The sequence below is a fragment of the Mytilus californianus genome, unplaced genomic scaffold (assembly GCF_021869535.1).
Source record: "Mytilus californianus isolate M0D057914Y unplaced genomic scaffold, xbMytCali1.0.p SCAF_8, whole genome shotgun sequence".
NCBI lineage: Eukaryota > Metazoa > Mollusca > Bivalvia > Mytilida > Mytilidae > Mytilus > Mytilus californianus.
The window spans coordinates 59,209,008-59,233,942 of NW_026262734.1; the positions used below are offsets into that span (position 1 = coordinate 59,209,008).

General features: G+C 32.0%; 2 protein-coding genes and 2 long non-coding RNA genes across 4 annotated transcripts in view; all 4 read left to right on the top strand.

The window, feature by feature from the left end:
* The first annotated feature begins 701 nt into the window (after positions 1 to 701).
* Positions 702 to 5,220, top strand: LOC127711271 (uncharacterized). The gene is made up of 3 exons (XR_007986627.1): positions 702 to 787; positions 4,115 to 4,183; positions 5,091 to 5,220. It is a non-coding gene; the product is annotated as an uncharacterized LOC127711271 (long non-coding RNA).
* Positions 5,221 to 10,457: 5,237 nt separating this feature from the next.
* Positions 10,458 to 24,935, top strand: part of LOC127711258 (uncharacterized) — a 270,314-nt gene continuing 255,836 nt past the window's right edge. The window contains exon 1 of the mRNA XM_052217253.1: positions 10,458 to 10,537. Coding sequence (XP_052073213.1) covers positions 10,506 to 10,537 — 32 coding nt within the window. The 5' untranslated portion in view covers positions 10,458 to 10,505. The remainder of the gene's footprint in view (positions 10,538 to 24,935) is intronic.
* Positions 13,843 to 19,688, top strand: LOC127711270 (uncharacterized). The gene is made up of 4 exons (XR_007986626.1): positions 13,843 to 13,897; positions 14,461 to 14,493; positions 15,110 to 15,145; positions 19,034 to 19,688. It is a non-coding gene; the product is annotated as an uncharacterized LOC127711270 (long non-coding RNA).
* LOC127711260 (uncharacterized) lies at positions 21,571 to 24,765 on the top strand. Its single transcript, XM_052217258.1, has 3 exons — positions 21,571 to 21,733; positions 22,610 to 22,684; positions 24,339 to 24,765. The coding sequence occupies exons 1-3, from the start codon at positions 21,646 to 21,648 to the stop codon at positions 24,740 to 24,742; spliced, it is 567 nt and encodes a 188-aa protein (XP_052073218.1). The 5' UTR covers positions 21,571 to 21,645; the 3' UTR covers positions 24,743 to 24,765.

Below are 24,935 nucleotides of genomic sequence, written 5' to 3' on the forward strand. Positions count from 1 at the left end.
TAAATTCATGTATACGAATTATGTTTCATAATTATCTGCTATGTTATTCCTAAATGAAAGAATGATAGTGTAACTATTTAGTTCATTCAATTTTGATTTGTCTTTTTTCTTGCAAAATAAATAAATTTATTCGGGTTTTTCAATAATAATCATTTGGAAAAGCTTAGATATACGACTTTCTGAGACATGCAAAAAGCATTTCTATAAGACAAAAGAATGTTTTTTACATATGTATTATGTTTTTAGATTTCTTTCTTGTTTAATATTTGTATTATGTTTTAGATTTCTTTCTTTTAATATTTGTAATATGGTTTTGGATTTTTCAAGTTTTAACATTTGTATTTTAATTTGACTAGAACAATCACTTGCTTATTTGAATGCACATCTGGTGCAGTAAACGAGGAACCGTCTGGTGAAATAATATTTTAGTTGTTTTAGTTAAGTTTTTTTTTTTAGTAGATGGGAGATTATGCAAAACTTAATATCAAGCATGATCCATTGCTCCTTATGAAAACGTCAAGTATAAGTTATTTCGTTTCCATCGATGTTTCTACTATATTCCTTTGGAAACAGCATTTATTAGAAATACATTTATAAACATAAGCTGCTTGTCTATAAATCCTGTTTTACGTAATGTGCATTCATTTTTCAATTTATATTTATTATAACATAGTTGTTTTACTTTGTTCAAATCATAGGAACTTCCGCGTATGAGACGTGTGGTGTGTGTGACCGTGTGTCAAGTCCTGGTGCTTGTTCTGTTTTTCAAGTTTGTCAGCCTAATGAGGTAAATAATTTGTATCACGTGTGTAACTTAAGTTAAACCGGTTGAGGAAAAAACTCATCTATATAATTAAGGCAAGTTACTGTAGTATAACTATTTAGAAAAATTGTAAAATTATCGTAATTTCAAAATACTTATTAACAAAAGTTACTTTACTTTCTTGTAGAAAATATTTCATATAAATACAACCAATACTTTTCAAATGTCATAAGCAAACAGTGATAATGGTTTTTTTTTGCGTTTGCTAAATGATATACTCATTCTTGTAATAAACGGAACAGAGTTGTTATTACTGCTATCAATGTCTGCCATATATTCCTGTGTACTGAAGGCACACACAGAATTTATACAGCTCCTGTAAAATTATGTAACAGGAATGAAGTTTACTCTACCGTAAGTTGCTGTGGTGATCTATAAATTTCAACTCAATTTCATCCCATTCAATTTTTAGGCAAATGAGCCGTTTAAAGGTGCTTGTTGTGACATTATCGATCTTAACCGAACCCGTTCTCTGATCAGAAACCTGGCTGTACCCTTCATGGTATCGCTAGGCTCCTATACAATGCAAGAAATAACTGACTCGATTGTGCTGTTTTGATGTTATTGTTGAATACGTGCAAGGAAAACAGATGGTCGTTCACTCTGTTGAAAAACCCGTCAACATACCACGATGCTGATTTGCAAGCCGCAGATATCATTACATTGTTTGTTGACTTGATCACGAAGACACAGCCCATTTCCAATGTGAAAATGAAAGATATAAGACTCGAAATCGAGCGTAACGAAACCTTAGCTTAAGTGTTGAATTTGACGAAAAAATATGAATAACTATTTTGTATTGTGAAGAGAATTTCCTGCTTATAATTGACTATTATAATTCGCGAACTGTATCGTTTTTCCGGGTATACTCGTGCGAGATTGCTTTAAACAATCCATGATGGTATTACAAAGTACTGCGAACGGGATGGTACATCAGTATGGTAGCCAGCTAATGCGTTGACATTTCAAGAAAGGTGGAAACTTGTGAATTTTGTCAAATCCACAAACCGTCTGAGCTAATAAAACAACTCAAAACAACACCGCTGTCAGGTCGTCCCTTACAAAAGGTATCCGCCAACTTATTTGAGATAAATGACAATCGATACTGATTGGTTATGGACTACTTTTGCACGCTTCCAAGAAATTGCAGATCTAATCAACATCAAAATTCACACAGTGATTAAAAATTAAAGACCATTTTCGCTAGATGGGGAATTTCCGAAGTTCTAGTTTCCGATAATGGAACCCAATTTAAATCGCAGATCTTTCAATTCTTTGCGAAGGAGTACAACTTTGTACAGTCGTTATTGAATCCACATTATCCTCAGGCGAGCGGAGAAGCCGGAAGCGCAGCTGAGATAGCAAAACATATTAAAGTCTCAACTCTAGTTGCTGCAATTGGTATGAGTCCATCAGAACTGTTTATGGGACATCGCAAACTCTGTCTAAGTCTTTTAAACCAAAGGCATGAAAGGGTCCTAACCTAAAGACCATCCTCGACCGTTACAATAGAAGCGAGGATTGTTACAGATATTATTTTGATAAACATCGATCTTTATCTTCGTTGAGGAAGGGTAAAAACTTACTGCTTGACAATGAAAATAAGTGGACAAATAACGTGGTCATTACAGAGGTTAATTGCTACCGTAGAAACGCAACAATACAAAAGAAAACCAAACGTAGACACATTAAGATGGCAAAATTAAAAAATCCGGAAAACAATACCCCGAATGAAATTGTAGACGGTGATACTAAAATTTCTCGACCGTCATCAAATGAATATAATGATGTTTCTGATTCTGTTTCAAGTACACCAGTTAAAAGGTACAATCTTCCACTGTGATCGCGATCCGGATTAGAGGTATAAAGACCTGCAGGCTTTAAGGAGTATGCAATTGAAAATGTCAACTAAGAGACAGTTCAAGCGGTTAGAAACATTTTGTAACTTAAATTTTAGTATTTTAGGCTAATAATTGAGCTTAGCAACTCATTAGAAAAAGATACTTTGATTTTGAATTTAGTAGAAAGGCGGTGCCTATGTTATTTTCAGAAAAAATTATAATTCGAGTCACTGTTGAGGTCTTTTCAGATTCTAGTCTTCATTTATACAAAAGAAAAAGAGATGTGACATCATTGATCATAACGGAATTCGCATTCCCTATTTATTCCGGTCTTTATTTCAGTATTGACGTTGATCTGTATCATTACTCTTTTTTGTTTTAATAATCATATCGTTTGTTGAACGTTGTGTCTTTGTTTTGAATCAGCATGATTTTACCATTTAGCGACCTATTGATTTGTTACACGTGTTTACAGCCGTTAATCGGGTACACACTTGCTGTAGCTTTTTGGTGTCGAACAAAGATTGTTTGTGACAGCGTTTAGTTTGAGTTTTGGTATAAAAGTCATAATGTTTTGACCTGCAGTTATCACAGTGAGCTTCTAAATCATTTAGGACACATGATATTGTAACTCTAGCAAGGATGAAAAACGAAGCCCAAACTAATATTGACCTAATCGAATCTGTTATGTGAATTGATAGCAGCTGTAAAAAAAAATCGGATATACTATTTATGAAAGCTCGATAAAAGGCGCGGGATTTTTTCTTTATCATCAAAACGTGTTACATGCTTGAATAGATGATCATACAGAGATGGTCAAATTGTTTGTCAAGAATTTTATGGATTAACAGTCAGATTAGAGTTGTCTACGGCTCTGTGTCTCCAATAAATGCATAACTTCATAATCATATTGCATTCGAATATTAACTAACTTTAACGCTTATAAACTGAAAAAGATTGTAACCCCCTCTCTTCCCCTAAAAAGCAAACAAAGGAAACTTTGTCTAACGTAATCTGTAAGGGATATTTTGAATATGAAAGTTTTTAATGATACTTTAAACATGCGAAAATTATATACTTCTACATGGTAGTCCAGTAGATATGCATTTCATTGCAGATTTCGAGTTTGCAATAATTATTATAATTGCATTGTGTCAAGAAAAATATGCAAGCAAAAAAGAAACGTAAGCTCTTTTCCATATCGAATGCGCTTTATAGGATCATGTTTTGGGTTGTAAACATGCACTCAAGTAAACACATTAAACAGGTAAGCTGTTCTAGAGTATAGATATAATGTAAAAAACCCCGCTCGATACATTATTAACACCACGGCATTTTAATAATACTGTGACCTTCTCCTGATGTCTGCTTGATGAAAACATGGTTATCAACACTTATTTGTGTTGATTAACTTTAAGTCTAATTTTTATTTATTCTAAACATTTTTCAGGTGTGTACCATTAATTCGCTATTTACCGGTGGTGTTTTAAAATATGAACTTGGGTGCGAATTAAAGACAGTAAGTACGGAAAATAATAAACCAAGACAGGCGAAAAATACATTCAATCTCATAAGTCAGAAATAAACTGACAACGCCATGGCTAAAAAGGAAAATGACAAACAGACAAACAACCGTACACAATCCGAATCCGAATAAAATGTTAGGTTTTGTCATTACTATTTCGTTCTTATTTCAGTTCAATTCAATGCTAACTACTGGTAAATGTGTAAGTCTTTGACAACAAAAAACAGTTTTAATAATCTAATGAATTGCTTCAATGAAGAGTGCGAGGTTTTACATACTAGGTGTTTACTCATTTCTGTGCCGGATGCAATGGTATCCGTTCCTCTGATAATTAGAATCATTCTTGCATATGTGATATGATTGACAGTGAGACAACTCTCCACCAGAGAGCAAATGAAGTAGAAATTAGCAACCACAAGTCACTGTGCGGCCTTCAACAATGAGCAAAACCAATACCGCAAAGCAAAGACCTCAAAATGACAAATGTAAAACTATTCAAAGAGAAAAACTAGAGGCCTGTTTTAAAGTTTTGTTTTGCTTATTTTCCCCTTTTCACTAATAAGTTTGCGCTTTTATTGAAATATTTAAGACTATATCAAACATGTTAACATGGCTCCGAAGGTGGTTTGATACAATGCATGTACTACCTCTTGCTTTATTCATATTCTCATCCTTTTATTTTGACATAAAAGTCAAAGCGTTGAGATATACTGTTTTTATTAGTAGTCCTATTTTTATTCCAGTAAGTGATAATTCAATAATGTTAGCATGATCCATTTTAAATGAAACTTTATTAACAGATATATAATTTATATTTGGAGGTAATGCATTATATTTTTGTACATGTTAGAGACAAACTCAGAAAATCTAATGTAATGTTTAGTACACTGTGTTATTTTAGATTTGCGACGCAACTTTGAAAATATACAAGGGATCTCATGGAAAACGAGCTAATAATGGTCATCTTGTTTTATGTTCAGCATGTTGTACCGGAAAAAATTGTAACACGAAGGGTGATTGCTCTACCCTTATCGGAAGTACGTTCATTTAAGCAAATAATATTGAAGCTATAGTATAAGACTGGTTTCATTGGCTATACATTTTTCAAAGATAATTCAAAGTCGTTGCCATTTACACATGCAAACTCATATTCTTGTATGATTGATTCAATTCAAATTAGTATTTCAATTAAAGTAAATGCATGGTAACGGAATTCGTCCTATAACTGATCATGTGATCACTAGAAAGGCCCGGATGTAAATTTAAAGTTCATGCTAAAACCTTAGCTTTGTCGACGTCAAAGTTTAACTAAATGTCGCAAGTTAACTGCCGAAAGAAGGTGATCCGTGATCCCAGGCAAGCTAGCATTTATTTAAAGCATGATAATGATGAATCCTATTAATAATGAAATGCAATACTGTGTATGGTTGATGGTCATAAATTGATATAATTTACCCACGAGAAACTGCGATCGGTTATGTATTTATATGTTGTAACCACTATATGGACGCAACTCGAATTCGTCTATATCCAACACAAACTAAACATGCTTTGACATGTCCCGAAACCGTTATTATAAGAAAAAACAGGGATATTTTTATTTGAAAGTTGAGGTTGTTACATGTATAAATTAACAAATTATACAGATCAAATTGAATAGTGTTGTGTTTATTGATTTAGAATGTATTGTTATCCCTTCAATAAACTTGATATGAACATATACTTTTCCGTACGGTTTACGTTTCGGTATTTGTATTTTTCAGATCAGCCTTGTTTTAACACTACAGTTTGTGGATGATAATATTGAATTTTACTCAATAAAAACAACCTTTAGTTTTATACACTGTTTCAACCTATTAGAAAGAGGATATACTTCTATGATCCCTGATTTATGAGGTTATCAGTAGATTAAAATAAAAGCAAATATTGTTTTCTGATATTTAATGAACAGAATTACTCTCAAATCATACCGTTGATTGATTTTGTGGTATATGACAGAATGTATACACTAGGTAAATTGAATTGATAACCCTTTAAAAAGGAAATGTGATAAAAAATAAAACTCATCAAAGATACCAGACTTATAATTTTGTAGGACAAAGCGAGTGTCGTCTACAAAAGACTCATCAGTGACGCCCGAAAAAAAATTTCCCAAATAAAGTTCGACGTTGATAGCATTAAAGACTAAAACTTCATTTTTTGCCCAGGTAATCTATTCCTGGGGTAGACACACCTTAGTTTGTCGAGCAATTCAAAGTTTTGTTAACAGTGGATTTATAAATATTACGATAGTAATGATAATTCATGTAAGCACACAAGTGCAGACTTTTGGGTTGCAACTATCTTATAAAAAATTAAGCTGCTTTTCTTATGCCCTTTAATGCTCTATGAAGTTTTGTATCATTGGTTTACCAATTTTGTTTTTATTTCGAGTGTACCGGGCACAAGCAGTATTATTGTGTGTAGGAACAGCGACATGTGTATCGTGGAGGGAGAATAGAAACAAGTGTTTTACGTCATACATTTCTTTTTTCCTGATGATGCAGGTTAAATCACTTTCAAATGTGTTTTCTAGCTACAACATAAGCTTGAAACGGCGGCCGATTAGATAGATAGAGAATGCATTGGTTTGCTTGTAACTGGAATTCTATTTTTGGGTACACACATTTAATTCTGTTCGAAGACAACTCTTTACAAATCAACAAAACTTTTAAATAGTAACGTGGAATTAAAACATCTGTTTCGAACGGATAATAAAATTTAAGAGACAGGCATATCGTTTCAAATATATTTGATATGCATTGAAACAGAGTAACTTAATTGTATTATCTGAATAAAATGAAGATGTCTTATCAACGATGGTCCTACTGAGTTTGGGCACAGCTTTTCAATTTGTTTTCAATGAGCTTCAACTTCGTAATTTATTTTTTCCTAAAACTGTTTTAATTTGAGATTAAGCAAGAGTTTTTATAATAACTAGGTAGAAGCTACTGCAGATGGTTAATTCGTCCAAAGGATAACATCAGCTCAGGAGTCTACACTTCTGTGCTGGCAGGAAATATCATTGTTACGGATTTCTTTAAATTTTCTGTTCATAAAACTTAAATCATCCGAAACATTAAGTGTTTTTGACACCCAGACATAGCTTTGAGACATTTTTGGTATCATAACTCTCCAACTTTGTAAATGACTTGGTCTGTTAACCATTATTATTTGAGTGTCACTGTATGTAGACGAAAAGTGCGTCTTCCTGACAATTTTTTTCCTAAACCAAGAGATACTTGTGCCGCACAGATTCATACTGAACATATATCAGCCACCTTAAGCACACAACTACCGACATATTTGGGGAGTGCAAAGTATCGTATGAGGCTAGCAAATGATGATATATCAATGTTAATCCGAGTGTTTGATTACTGCTAACTCGACTTAATGATAACAAATTGTATATACCAGTATGCACTTAAGACAATGTAATACGTTTGCTTCATGTCATTTCCTATATCAGAAAAATGTTGTTACTAAACGCTGATTTCTAACGCCATATAAATATTATATAAGCAAACCGGATTTGTATATCTTTGAACTCACATGTTCGTTAGGTCCGCTTTTAAAGTAGCCGTCTTTATTCGAATATACATATTCAACCCTACAGAAATATATTTATCACATTGATCGAAGCGGCAATATGGAACTCAATCCCATTAAGATATGCACACCTTTGCTAAACGTACTGGCTTAGATTATCTGCCCAGAACAAACGTGCAATTGACGGTGTGTAATATAACGTCGTGTCAAACTAAATAATTTCAGGAACAGATAACGATTGAAATGAGCCATTTTGTGCATTTGCTTAATATGTTTTTTACAAAATACATCGAAACAAAATACTAGTATTAAGAAAGAGTTTAAATCACAGGCGTGTCCAGGATATAAGGTTTTTGGGCATAAATGAAAATAACACTTAATGTATTTCGTGCTTTTGAAAAGCTTTCAGGATTTATCTTTTTAAGGAAATTTAAAGCTCAACCCAAACATTTGAAAACCAGATATGTATAATAACAGAAAAAAGTTTGGAGAATCTGATCAAAACGGACCTAAAATGATTAAAAGCCAATTTAGAAAGTCATCTAAGGTCAACTTTGCAATAGGGAGTTAAAAATCGATAATTAACGTTTTAAGCGAATTATACCTAGAATTACATTATCGGTTTGTTCTTACACCACTGTTCTAGCTATATAGGTTAGGAGGAGAGTTGAGTCCTCACAACCATTTTCGATGGTTGTGAGGACTCAACCCTCCTTCTAACCTATATAGCTAGAACAGTGGTGTAAGAACAAACCGACTCATCAGATCGTCACGTAGCACAAAAACAACTATTAAATAGATATGGTCTTTCCACACTTAAGAATCACTCAGTACGCATCTAACGGATATAGTGTAAAGACGTCAAAAACAGTCTTGAGAAAAGCATGGCATTGTGCAATGCCAAACTATTAGTACATAATATCGATAGAACGTAGGACCAAAATTTTATTAAAGTATAGCAAACCTTTAATTGTTTTTTTTTTATTTATAAAAAAAAAATCAACGTAAGTATTCTTTGTTTTTCAGAAATATTTCGTAACGATGCAATTTTTTTCTGAGGATCCAATACTTTTATTGACTTTGAACCCAAACTCTAAGTTGATTGAATGTTACCAGATTATATCCAAAAAAAAGTTAATTATAAGCTTTACTAGTGTGACAGTTGGCTGACTAATATTTGATCGATTGCTATTGCAAAGTGTTTTTGTAATCTACCATATTCTTACGACTTAATGTATCCCTAATATAGTCTTATTACATTGTTGTCATTTAAATTCAACATAGTTGAAACTAGATGTGATATATGTTCAAAAAAAAATGGAGCTGTCAATTTTTTTAAACAATGTATGAATTTTTCAATCTTTTTTTTTTTATTGATTGTTCCGTGCTTGAGGTATAGTAGCAAATATTTCAAGCGTTTTCGGGGAGAGAACAAATGTTACAATTAATACAATAAATAAGTCAAACTGGAGGAAGGCGGGAAATTTGGATTGCCAAAGCAAAAATTTGGTTAAGGTGGATAGGGTACAACATATCATTTCAACAGGTCACCTATTGAAAAATCAAGAGTTTCTGCTATGGTTCTTTAAAAAACTGCAGGGATTGCTTGGCACTCAAATTACACGAAGAAATCGGATTTAACGTTCCTATTCCAAACGAGAACATGGCTGCGTATTAATGCATCCCGCACAGACAAACGGACGTCCAATATAGCAATGTTTCACTGCCGGATGGTAGAAGTGTAGAGATGACTATATTTCTATATCCCAGTCAACCATCTCATAAACCGCTATAGACACATGATAGAAATGCTTTATTTTTGAATATTTTTATTACCGTCGTTCTTAAAACTACACATACCATGGAAAACTAATAAAGGATGATGATGATGATGATGATGATGATGATGATGATGATGATGATGATGATGATGATGATGATGATGATGATGATGATGATGATGATGATGATGATGACGATGACGATGACGACGATGATGACGACGACGACGACGACGACGACGACGATTACGATGATGATGATGATGAGTAAATTTTAACATCAGAAGTAATTTCTAATCCCCGATGTGCGTTTGAATGTGTGCATGTGATCTAAGGCTATTTTCATATTACCGACTTTTGACTCTAGATTATATAATTTTTCGACAGGTAACCTACTCTGTGGTCAGACATCCTGGTACTCGATCAAGTGAGAGCAACCAAAAGAAGTAAAATCAAACATATAATCGGTGCAATTTGGGGGAAAAGTTTACCGTTTTCTGATGATTTTGTCGTGTAAAGAAAACAGAAAACAGAAAATTTTCGCCCCGAATTTTACCAACTGTAAGCTTGGTTTTTATTTCTTTAAATTGCTCTTACTTGACCGAGTACCAGGATATCCTACCACAGAGATGGTAACCTGTCGAAACAATATAAACTCCGGAGTCAAAAGTCGGTAATATGAATATAGTCTATTGTTATAAAATGTTTGATGATAGGATCTTTATACACTGGAAGATAAATAAACTTTAATAATTATACTGATAGCAAATAAAATGTCAGTAACCTAATTTCAATGAATACATACGTCACGCATGGAATATATAAATGAATTGTTGGAGCTTTAATTCGTATGTTTGAACCTCTATTTATATATGTGTTGTTTATTATAAGAGGCAAATAGTACATTTGTGTCATGTCAGTGAGATATTGTTTAATTACTTACAAGTATGAGTTTTTCGTATGAACATCCAGTTTTAAGGTACGTTATATATATTCGTATACACAACTAGCCGTTTTATTTAATACAATCATCTTTCTTCGTCCCGTTGATGTTTAACACAACTTACATTCAATTTGTTACTTCGCAATGTTCGTATTGTTAACTCCAAGGCAAAACGACTAGCATTTTAAAGAAGCCTTTACAGTCCTTTACAAATAAAAAAAAATATTTAATTGTTAGACGTGATAGACTAAATCGCTTTTAAAAGCAATATCATAAGATTAGCCTGTCGAGAAAAATAAGTAGAACTGTACTGTAGTGCGTTTTCTTGTCAAGATCAGTATTCACAAAATACATGACGGAATTTAATAGTCAAAGTAGCAAAAAACTATAGAGAGTATGCTAATTGGAAGCAGAAACATACTAGATTTACTAATAGTAATGGACACAAAATCAGAAATGTCTGTAGAGATATTAATCTTAAATTGGCCTATCAATGTTTGGTGTGTCGTTTTCATTGATGGGTATAGCATCTATATTCAATATTATTATTATGTTTAAATTAACTCAATATGCGAGTTACGTGCTACATGTAGTTAATTTCCAACGGTCATTATTTAACCATTTAATTATGTCTATCCCAATAATGAGGGGGTATTATTGTAGGTTAGACCCCGTTAACACTTGGACATTAAGATTGAAACTAGATTGGTTTTACTTTAGATCGATTCAAGTCCAGAACGCATTGAATCGATCTAGAATCGGTCTAAAATTGCATGTTTACTGGTAGTGTGAACGCAGTGATTCACATTAGACCGAATCATAATTGAAGGTAAATTGACGCTAACTGATTTTATTTAGATCGATTCAAACAAATGCAAGTCCGCCAATGACCAACAGACAAAATGTACTCAGCTATAGATCACAGTACGGTCTTCAACAATGATCACACATTTGCTTTTTTCATAAATATTCATTTTCTTTGTGTTTAAATATTCTAAAAAATTATTTGTCAAAATCTTATATTATGATTGCCTTCGGGTCACTGAAGAAATAAAGGTTTGTAAATATGATACCAGTTTATTTTAATGAAACGATATTGATATTCTATTGCAGAAAAGAAGACTCATTTAAAGGTCAGTAAACAAAAGAACAAATATAAATGTCGTAATGAAATGAAAGCGGAAATTTGTTTCAAAATGAATAGAAATCATGTAGACATTGTAAATAGTACAGAGTCATTTCAAGAGAGGCTTAGAAAAGAACATTTCCCACGAGTCGCAACGTGTAACAAGCGATATCAGAACATTTGGTGCTGATTAAATATTGGTTGATAAAATTAAAGCCATTACATATATTTGTCATCTGAAAGTGCAAATAAAGTATAAATCATCTAATTGCTTATACCAACGTCATGTTGACGCTGTTGGATAGATGTCCCTTCGCGATCATCCAACATATCGTTATTTTATACCTCTTCAATCCTTTAAAGATTAGGTTGATTTAATTGACGAATGAAAATACTGATTTAGTTTTGCAGATATGTCATTTGCAATATCACTGGCATACAAATGTAACCATAAAGTTAACATATTTGACCTAAACTGACTGTTTTACATCGTTTTTGGTCAAATTAGATTGACGAAAGCCTTACCCCTCACCGATCGTTTAAAATTTATTCCCTTTAAGATCTTTAACAAAATATCTATTTGGTTGTGGCTTAAGCTTAATATGGAATTATTTTACTATTAAGTCATATGCAGATCGGCACTTTTTGCAGTTTTTCTTAGTATAAGAGGTTTTGAAGCCATATGAAACTTCAAATTAAAAAAACAGAATGATTTAAACACTTGAATGGTTATTTTTTACTATAAAACAAGTGTACGTGAACTTTCTTGTAAAAGAAAATCCTTTATATCACCAAAACCTTCATAAATGTACTTTCCCGTACACTAATTCGCCGATATTTTCCCGTATGTAGTGATCTGAGCTTCGAGACATCTCGTTAGAAATACGGCCACCGTACAGCGCAATCGCGAGGGGGAAAACGTGATGAAAGAATGTAATGAAACGTGCACTAGAAGGTAAACAGTAATAACTGATTCTGAAAGAGATTTAATACAACAAATCATTTAACAACGGTTAAGGAAAAGTTTAATTAACAAATGTGAACGCATGGAAGATATAAAAATAGATATCATGGCTCTATCACTTCTTTTATTTGTCGCGAGCTCCATGTTCTCTGTGTTGATTGTATCCAGTAAACTTCTGCAACATACTCGAAAATTGATTATCTCGCTATCAACGGATAAAATATTATTCGTCGATAATACGTTATAGATTCATAATGAATATAAGAATAAAGTGCATACAGGACTTAGTTATTAATATATGCATTCATTGGTTCAGTATTTTTAATAACATTGAAATTTCAAAAAAATTCGTTTGATGTATTTGAGCTTTTGATTTTGCCATTTGCTTAGGGACTTTCCGTTTAGGAATTCCTCGGAGTTCGGTATTTTTGTTATTTTACTTTTCATTTGACTTTGAGGTCTACACCAAAATTGTACGTGTAAGACAAAATGCGAAGACATAAAGACTGACACGTGACAAACAAATTACTTGTGAAATTCTGTTTTTTTTTAATTGAAATCGTCAATTTTTTTAATCCAACAAATGGCTTTATATCATATCTCTTACCTCAGGACGGAAACCATACGGTATTAGTGAACTCTAGATGTGTCAAACATCTCAGAAAAACTCACAACAGCTTAATCATTGAACTTTTACCGATTAGTACCAGTAAAGGACTAAGTAAATGTTACAATTTATAAACTCCCAGTGGCGAATATTTCATGAAAATTCAGGACTACGACAACAATTTGTCACTTGATCTTATGTGTAGATTATGCAGAGCGGACGACTGAGATAAAGGATGGAAATTTTGACTGTCACTGGAAAACATGGCTGTTTCGTAAAGGATCGTATGGGCCACATACAGACTCATCGAAAGGGGTTTGTAAGTTCCATGAGCGTGTCATTTTCCCCTCACGAGATATCGAAGTTTACGCCAAACTCCGATCGGGCGTGGCTATGTTTTCATACATATTTTAGAGGTAAAAGGATACCCGCTTCAGTCTGAATTTATTTTCAGAAGCAAAGAAGTCAGGAATTATAATATCCCAATCAGCCTTAGGGGTTTCCCATGCTGTGCAAGAAACTCATTCATAACTTTTAAAGTTAAAATGTTCGGACAGCAACGTTTAATGTTAAATTACTTCTTTTTGGTAATGAGATATTACAAAACCTTTTAAAAAGACAATAACTGTAAATTTTCAATTTTATTATCAGAAAAGAAGCCTGCATTTCAAACGCAACGAACGAATTTGACACATAAGGGTAAGCTAAAAAAAGATTTTAATGGGTGTTTATCTAAGAAAATTCCGTCATGATTCATTTTCAAAGAAATTAAAAAAAAACTCTTTTTTTTCCATTTTTCTCTCTTTTAATTTGTAAAAGTTTAATATGCAACATCTGTGACCGAATCCATTTGAATAGAACTTGACCTAAGATGCTTGTGAAATAAGATGCTTAGAGAATATACTTCAAAGACAATATAAGTGTGTTGTATTTTATATTCTAATTCTCTGTTTACTTTCTTTAAAATCTTAATTTGTGAATACGTGTCCTTTATATTTCGAAATGAATATTCACATTTAAAGCAATAGTACATAAAAATATCTTGTTGATTTTTCAATGCATTATTTGAACATTGTCAAGGATAGAACGTGCAGTTATACATGTAGCTGTTGTATTCTAAACAGAAATAAAATACGAAATTGAAATGACTCGCGATTATTGTCAACCAATCAAAGTTACGGATTCTAATGAAACATACATGTAATTTAATTATATATTAATAAAGTGCATACATTTACGTTTTTTTAAATCTTGTTTTGTAGCTACGAATCCTGAGTACAAGTATATCGAACGAGGTAATATGTTGAAATTATGATGCCATTGTAAAACTATAATCATGGTAAAAAAAATCAAAAATGAATTCTGCAACTTTTTAATTCGATAGAAAAAGAATGAGTTTGTAAACGTTTGAGAACAAGTTAAAACTGCAAATTTAAAATATTATTTTCATTAGATGCACGGAAATAAGAAACACATTGTCATAATTACTATCCTTATGGCCCTATAAATAGAAAAAAACAATGTCTTTAATGGTAAAAACAACAAAAATTGAAGTTTTTAAAATATATTTTTTTAGTTATAACAAGCACTTCGTGTACAATCTTGTATGTAATATACAATCGATTTGATAAAGGAATGTTTTATTCATTCTATTATAAATGTACATCGATAAATCGGCGACCAATGTGTCTTCGTTTATGAAACATACATGAAATCTTAGATAGAATAATTTTCAGGCATTATACAGAACGACTGAAAAGTCATAAACGTCTTATATTAAACAGAGATATTTGAATTTCACTGTCATATCCATTATTTTATCAACATGTATAGTAATGTTGTTATATATTTAAAAATGTACATTTACAACTCATGTTTCGTCATTAAACCAAATACACCTATACATTTCAGATGCAGTTAGTTATTCTGTTGCAGATAGTATAGAAGGTACAGTTTGATAAATATTTAAATAGAAAAAAATACTTATATTCTACTTTGACACGTGTGATGTTGTGATTTTTAAAAGTAAATTGGAAACAACTTATATCAGCATTTAAGGCGGTTAATCTTTGTAAATGAATTAACATTTGGTAACATTTGGGCGAAGTGCATGCAAGTTATTTGGTACAATTCACAGAGCGAAACAAATTTAAAGTAAAAACGAATTATGCATGAACAAATTGCTTAACTTTCTAAAGGTTAATACTTCTTACCAATATTGGTATTATATCTTTTTATTAAAAGTAAATATCCATGTAACACGTACAACTTTTTTTTTTTTTTTTTTTTTTTTTTTTTGCGTTCGAATGATTTTGAGAACGCTTGATATTGAGTGTAAATGAAGTATCAAATCGTTTAAGCTTACAACAAAATAACAAAAACCAACATCAATTAAAGCTCTGAATCATTTTAGTTTTGGGAAATCTGAAATACTCCTAACCCGAATATTTCAGTCCCTCCCCGTAGTCGATATTTCCTACATGAGATAAAGTAATCGTAGATCAGCGGAATATAACGACTGAATTATTCAGGAATTATATTCATGCGATATATACCTGGAGACTCCAAATGCTTAGCTGTCATATACTCCATTTTACGCTCTTTTGATACTTCTCCGGCCCGTGGTGATAAATCTAAAGACAAGCTGTTTTAAGATTATCTTATTATATAAGACTGCCATGACACGTGTTCAAATGTTAAAGAAACTTTTTTTGTTGCTACCATATTTATACAATAGTAGACAGGCAAAATTTGCATATACTTTCATACCTCAGAAATATACTGGTATAAAAAAGAAGATGTGGTATGATTGCAATGAGACAAATCTTCACAAGAGACCAAAAGACATAGAAATTAACAACTATAGGTCACCATACGGCCTTCAACACAATGAGCAAAGCTTATACCGCATAGTCAGCTATAAAAGTCCCCGAAATGACAAATGTAAAACAATTCAGACAAGAAAACGGCCTAATTTATGTACTATAGGATTAAACACATTTTTTCTAGAGGTTATTGATGTGTAAACTGGGGCGATTAACTCACAAACTGAATAATAGTCCTAAGGACTTTTATGTAAAGTTTGTGAGTAAGCGACCCAGTTTACACATCAAAAACCTCTAGAAAAATTTGTTTAATCCTATTAATTCTTAGCAAAACATTCGCAATTATTGATTACATTTTTTTCATTCATTGGATTCTATTTACTATCAAATGCACAATAGACATGTGTCGTAACTAAAGAGTTAGCCGCCATAGTGACTTTCTGAAATCCATAAATGTGCGATTAATGCAATAGAATCTAAAATGAAATTTCATACATATACCAAGCTTGAATGCATACAGTTTTTTTCTATGCATAAATAAATTATGTAATTTGTTTTTCAATGTCAATTTGCTTAGTAACCCTGGATCACATGCATGTGTATAGCGCATGAATAGATCACAGTGAAAGTAGTTTCGGCAACATGGTTTATCGAAGTGTAAACTAAGGAAAAACTTCAAAAGGATCAACCTAATTCAAGTATTTGTAGATATGCAAATCATAAAAAAATTATAAAATAATGAACGAAAAACAAATGTGTAACACAGCAACAAACGACAACCACTGAATTACAGGCTCCCATTTTGGGACAGGCACATACAGAATGCGGCGGGGTTACACATGTAGCCAGGCGCCGAGCCCTCCCCCTAACCTGGGACAGTCGTGTACATTTGTAACAGTACAACATAAGAACAAACTATAAAAATCTGTTAAAAAGGCTTAACTCATCAGATGGATACAAATAGAAATACATCTAACAAAAATACAGAGTAGACGTGGCGGGTACTTATACATCCCAACAACAAAAAGACACTCAGTACAGATCCGAGAGTGCTCGCAGTTACTGACATCTATTTCAAAGCCAATAACAACTAATAAAAAAAACATGCATCAAAGACTAAATTATCAATCAGTACACATCCAACATCCAAAGGATTTAGTGTAAAGACGTCATAAACAGTCAGAGAAAAACATGACATTGTGCAATGCCAAGATACAGGTATCGACAAATTGTAGAGCCATGAATGTGCATATATGTATATAACAATATTATTTAGTTTGCTTTTAATTTACTGATAACAAAATCAATATTTATACCAATAAAAACAATATTAAAAGATCTAATTACAGTGTTGAATTGGTAACCTTTTAGAAAAAGTTTATTTAAAGGGTCGATAAGTTTACCCGGATCGTTTCTAAATTTCCGTGCTCGGTAAACAACATTTCCGTTAAAATGAGGATGTGCTATTCCGTTTGAAATAAGTTTTCTAAGGTGCAACCAAATTTAAAAACATTGATTCAATATAAAAAGACATTCCAATTTGAAAATCTAAATTGACTATGCACTATCACGCATTATAACGAATAAAGTGTTTCATTAAAAAGCTTGTCATGTATGTTTAAAATATAAGGTATACATACATGTTTAACATAAAATATTGTCCCCAATGAAATATTGTCCGTCGGACAAAATTTCATAAAAAACATTTGTAAAATATTGACCGCGGACACTATTTCATAATGAAATACTGTCCAAGACAATATTTCATTATGAAATAGACAGTAAATAATAATAGTGTCTTTGTCCATGAAATTTTGTCATCTCCTTCCGGACAATATTTAACAATGAAATTCTGTCCATGACAATATGTCACTGTGAAATTCTATTCATGACAATATTTCGTTATGAAATATTATAGTGTTATTAACTGGCTGTTTCTGTATTGGATATAAAAAAGAAGATGGGGTATGATTGCCAATGAGACAACTCTCCACAAGAGACCAAATGACACAGAAATTAACAACTATAAGTCACCGTACGGCCTTCAACAATGAGCAAAGCCCATACCGTACAGTCAGCTATAAAAGGCCCCGAAATGACAATGGAAAACAATTCAAACGAGAAAACTAACGGCCTAATTTATGTACAAAAAATGAACGAAAAACAAATATGTAGCACATCAACAAACGACAACCACTGAATTACAGGCTCCTGACTTGGGACAGGCACATACATACAGAATGAGGCGGGGTTAAACATGTTAGTGGGATCCTAACCCTCCCCCTATAGCCTGTTATAGATTCGATGTTAGCTGTAATGGACCCGAGACTCGAAGAGTCGAGGGCCAATACAGCTGATCGAGAATCTATTACAGGGCCAATATAGAAACAGCCAGTTCATAACACTTTTATTAAATGATTTTAATTCTTTCACTGAAATAAGAAACTTACCGGAAGATACAAAAATTCATATCTGAACTTGTCTTTTTCAGTTTTTGTAATAACGATGGATTTTTTGTCAACATTGATGTGATTCATGATTTCTCGTCCAAGTACTAGTACAAAATATCAAGCCATTACAATTCATTATATCTAGCATATATAAAGTAGCTTGGAAGAATAAATCAGACATAGTATTCATCTGTGAAATATTGTCTATATGCAGACACAATTTCACAATAGAAATTTGTCCTTCTCTGGACACTTTTTCATAGATGAGGACAATATCTCATGAAGCATAGTCCTGAAATATTGTCTATGGGGACAATATTTCATAGGACAATATTTTGCTTTTCAAGTACAAGGCGGGATTAAAAAGTTTAACATAAATTATCAACAAGAGAAACATTTCACTTTTTTGGAGAGCCCAATTTCATTAAGTGAAGATATACTTTATGAAAACAATTTGGTGGTGAGTTATAACACAGGTCATCTATTTGATTATTATTTTTTTTAATCTTTCAGTTAATGAGAATAATATGAAGACTTTAAATATTCGATTTCACTTGTAGATAATGACGAGCTCCGTCTAGTTCTGTTTGGAACTAAACAAAGTGGTAAAAGCTCGACAGGAGACATGATATTAGGAGAAGCTAAATTTCCATCGCAATGATTAATAAAAAGCAACACATCGACAAATATTCTTCATAGAACAATTAGGTGTGGGAAAACAATTTAAATCGTAGAAACTCCTGGATTTAGAATCGGTGAATTGGCGAGGGAAGAAGTCAAGGTAAACGTTGTGAAAAATATCAACTCAGCAACCCAACAACTCGGAGAGGAACCTCATGCATATCTGTATATTATTTCATCAAAAGCATATTTAGATCAAGAGTCGAAAGTGATCGATCTCATATATAGAAGATTGCGAAAATTAATAGATAAAATAATTATAGTCTTTACTAGGTTTGATTTTCTGCAACTCAAGGGTTATCGCGCTTTACGTATCTTGAAAGTCTGCCAGACAAATTTAAGACTTTTGTTGCGGACTGTAATGGTGAAAGCAGCATAATATTGTTTGATAATAGCAGACCTTTTAATGAAGCTTTGGCACATACGTAAGTATCAAAACTGATCAAAATCGTCGAGACGCTAAATTAATGTATGTGTGATATACAAATTAAAATAATGAAAACTGAAACAGTTTTACTTAACTGTATTACTAATATTTTGTTTTGTTTCTGTCATATTGAAATAATAATAAATTGCAACATACTGCTCAACGAAGCGTCTTTTGTCTACTCCTTGATAGAGAACATCATCAGGTTCACCTCACGAATTACAGACAAATAGATATAAGAAGATGTGGTATGAGTGCCAATGAGACAACCATTTTCCATCCAAGTCAAAATTTATAAAAGTAAACCAGCCTATTTTAACGTGGGATTTGTCAATTGGGGTTTGCATTAAACTTTTAAAATAAAGTAATTAATGTCAAAAAGAACAAACATATTTTTTGTTTTCTAATAAACTCATTCATCATCAGGTTCACGTTCTCTGAATCTCTCTGCTTGAAGGCAAATCACACTTAAGCGTAGCGAATAAAACTTTGAAAAAAGTTTGTAATATTTGCATTAGGAAGGCTAAACACAAAAAATTGTGTTGATGGACGAAATACAAAAAATACACCCAAAATAAGTATCCGTTTTCAGGTCCACATTCCTATGAAAACCGGTTGGACATTGTTTTACAAGGATTTTTGTTTGTTTGTAATTCTATGCAACCCTAGTGAACTTGTAGCGAAAAAACAACCTGGTCTCTTACAATGGAATATGTGGGCATTCAAAACAAATTGTACCTTTTGAGCGGATAATTTGTTATGTATTTACCGTGCTTCTTGTCACCTTCTCTCCCATTTGTTTGGATAAAAAGAAGATGTTGGATATATACTTCTATGTGTCAGCCTGCTAGTAAACATTTAACACATGTATACTGCGAATGCCTTTCTTTCAGAAGAATACAAATATGCAGCTGCTAACATAATTTATTCATTAATTGTCTTTCGTTTATGTATGTGATCTTTGTTTCCGTTAACATGGTTAATTTTTTCTGCAAAACTCAGATCGTTGTTTTCTCGTTTGAATCTTATAATAATTTGCATTGTATGGGCGCTTTGTAGCCTACTAAACATTCTAAATGGATATCTCATTGATAATGGCCGTACGGTGGCCTATAGCTATACATAGTTCCTAAAATCCACGTCTTTAGTTCAATATTGAAATTCTTCAATTGCTCCTGAAGCAAGAATGAATTAACAAAATTCGAAATAAAGATTTAGTTGTTGTATGATGGGAGAGATCTTTGCCTTATAACTTATAATTAATTAAAAGTGTAACAAAAAAAAAGATAAAAAAGAAAAATGCACAGAATAACAAACAAAATAGATAAAGGTGTGAATATAATGATAACAATAGAAATTTGTTCGAAGAAACTAAAAAATACAGCAAAGTGTCTTAAAAACAATTAAGTCAATACAAAAATACCACCACACACAAATATCCAACCCTCGTACATATGTAATTTTTTGCCTCAACTTTCCACCAAGTACCAATAAAGTGATAAAAATACGAAGTTATTTAGTTGACCGTTTCTGCTATCCACAAGTTAATAATAGATATAAGTTTGTACAACAATTTATCACGTGATTATAATGCTATTATAATTATCAAATATAGTAATACATTATAAAATAGTATTATCTTAGTTAACCGTGTAGGTAAAACATTTATGCAATATTGATGTGGTCATGTAGTATTTAAATCGGAACAAATAATGTTATTAAATCAATGTAAATGAACTCTGATGAGCACAACTTCATGCATGACCTACATTTTATTATCAACAAATGAATTATGTGTATGGAATACACGTCCTACCATAATTATCGATTCTCAAAACATGGTTTTTTACTAATACTCGGATCGAAACAGGATAGAAATGCTTAAAATATTGGAATACGGAATATGTACTCATGTGTCAATAACAATAGAAACCATCTGTTGACCAGTTCTTGGAAAATGGAATGTTATAAAGTTACCATTTTAGTCACCCAAATCATTCGGCAAATATAAAAGAAGGCTTTTGGGTTTGGCTAACACGGTATATAATATCAGCAACAACAAAAATGAGAATGAATGTATTATTCTTTGCTATTTCAGTTGCTAATTTCCCACCAGGAATATTTGTTGAGAAAGTTCACGTCGCAGAGAAAAGTAAGTAGACTTTTATATTTTTTTTAAAGGAAATATATTAGCGTTCTGATGTAATTGAAAATCTGGCAATAACGGATCCGGACGCTAACCTCAATTTTTCTTTTAATAATATCATATACGTCTTTTCGAATGTGCTAATGACGAAAATGGGGTAAGATTCTAACGACCTTTTATTTAGGAAATTTTTTTTCATCAGGAGAAACAGTTTTTATCTTTATAACACTTTGATAACAAACTCAGCCCATTGCATTTAATAACAAAAATTTTTTTTTTTCATGCAATTAATGTTGTTTTTTTTTTCTAATTTTAAGAAAATTATCAGTTTTCAAAAGAAACAAAAGGATGAATATCAATTCCCTTTTGAAAAAAAAAATCTTTAAAAATTTAAGAATCAACAATTTTTGTCTTAACCAAAACAAAATGAGAGACGGAGAGATTACTATAATTGAATTTAGATAAGAATAATTTATTTTAATTTATGAATTTTCAATAATTCCATTTTTTAAACACTGTATTATCAACACCGTTTAGCTTCTTTTACAGGAACATTTTACGGAAACATAATGACAAGTTATTGATACAGCCAAAAAAAAAAATATTTCGTTAGCAATTTAGCACAAAAAATGTTCTGTTTAAATTTAGATATGTTACACACACTTTGGAAATACTGAACATTTGAATTAAATTAGCAGAGGGTCCTTGTCAGGAAAATGTTTACAAATTCCGAAGATAATTGTTAGGAATCCAATTTGGTAAACAAATCAACGTTTACAAGAAAAGTAAAGGCTAATTTTTAATTGGTAAATTATTTTGACTAGGATACAGGCACGAATAAGACTACATACATAAAGTCATTGTATATTGATTAATTTGCAGGTGTCTGTTTTCATGGAAGTGCTGCTGATTGGGTCAAACATAACTCTGAAAATGGCGCGGATACAAGTAGTTCTGGTAAGCTTTTGATTTATGCAAATGTGTTACCATTTCGGTAAGTGTCATTGACGTGAACTGAGAACAAGAATTAAAGGATTTTAAATACACACTGTTCAAGCTTTCGTGTATATTTTTCAAACCATTGCACATTAGTGTATTCAAACACGATATACATTTTCACGTTAGGGTGCTTTAATTTGATTTTACGTTTATGTTTCATCATTAATATTTTGCATTCTTCAACATTATTATCCATCGATCTGAATTTTAAGTAATAAATGAGGCTCATTGCTTTGTCTTGATACAGCAACTTTAAACTATTTACAAGGTTAAGTTCAAAGGAAAGTTCATCCCTCGTGCATAACTCTGATTCCCTGTCTGCTTTTGTATTTACTTTTTGTCCTATTTTGTCCTATTTTGGTTTTCAACTTTTGTATTAGTTTTCAAATATTTTCTGTTTGCTTTTTTTTTTGTATGATCCACCACTCTTGTATTATTGGTTTATTCATTATCTTTATAAACCGTTCAAAATCAGAATGTATACTTTTATACTTCTGTCCTTTACACAATTTCGTTGTATTTTTCAATGCAATTATAGGTCATATTTTTTTTTATTAATTGTACCATCATGTTTCATCAGGTTATTCTTTACCGTACATATACGACCACGAGGGGGGGGGGGGGGGGGGGGGGGTGAGGGGTGTGACACTGTCACTTCCTATTATTGGGTGTACGGGGATGTGCCAAAAATATGGGTCATAATTTGGCAAGATTTTATATAAAAATGACCCACCTTTTTAAAACATCCTATATTAAAATGCATTTACGTTTGATAACTGTATATTATATTGGGGTATACATGATATATAAATCATATATAAATATGCTAGTCGGAATCTTACATTATTAATGGTCAACTACTATATTAAATTAAATCAATTCAAATGAAAGTTCAACTTTCAAATAAGTTTCCAAATGAACCCCTGAATTTGTCTCCTGATTTGTATATAAGTATAGGTCATTCTTTCTTAAATATTTATATAACTGAAGGTACTGAATTTTTGTGAATGTTATATTAAAAAGGGTACTTTTTTTAAGGCAAAAATTGCTCATTCGTACCAAAAATGTTTTGAAGTAACCTCCCGTATATATGACACGTTGTTATATCTTTGAAATATCACGAAAATACATATAAAATGTTCCTTTTTCTAAGCAAGTATAATATTAAACTACCTTTTTATATATTAATACTAGAATATACCGCGACATCGCCTTCTTTTTAGCCTGGATATTAAGTATTCGTATTGTCATTTGATAATGTCATGCTTATTACATGTATAAGATGCACAGTTTTCTCTGCTTTCGAAATCATTATGTTGGAACCCGTCCTGGTTTTCACACTGCAATATAGTAGTGGTACTCCAGATAGTGGAGGGACGAATAAAGAACTACATGTGACATATACTATAATTGGTATCGGTATCGGATCTGACCCGGAACTTGTTAATTATTGGTAATATTAATTATTTTGAAAACAAAAGGACATGGAATGGTTTAATTTTTAATAAACACCATTGTCTTATATTATTTACATATAAAGTTAATTGTTTCCTGTATGCGATTGTATAATAAATTGCATGAACAATAACTCAAGTACATGTTGTCTATACAGGAAAGTCAAAACCAGCATTTTCTGCCTTGACTGCCAGAGATACTAGCTTCGAAGCCGGACAGATATATAAGTTTACTTCAATTAAATTAAATGTTCGAAGCATGTATAATCCCATCGACGGTAAAGCAACGATACCTTCCAATGGTAACTACGCAATCTCATGGCATATCCTATCTAATGGAGGATATGCTGTTTATCCATATCTGAAGGTAAATAATAAATACCAAGGCTACACTGCGTGTGATGCTAGAGGATCCAATGGAGTACGAATGTCATGTGGAAATTTGGTGGTTCTTCCATTAAAGAAAGGAGATAAGATTTGGATAGAGGAGTCGACGTCAAATACAAGTGGCCGTAAAAATGTGCAAGGTGGATTTTCGTCCTTTTCTGCATGGAAAATATGAAATAAAATCTAAAATGCTTCTTATTATTTGTTTATTTTTTCTTAATTGGTTTAAACAGATTTACAAATCAGCTTAACACAATAAACCTATTATTAAGATAAAAATGAAATGAGCTTCATTTCACTTGGATATATTTAACTCAGGTTAACATGATTAATCGTACTGTTTTCTTAATCGAATCAAACAAATGTGT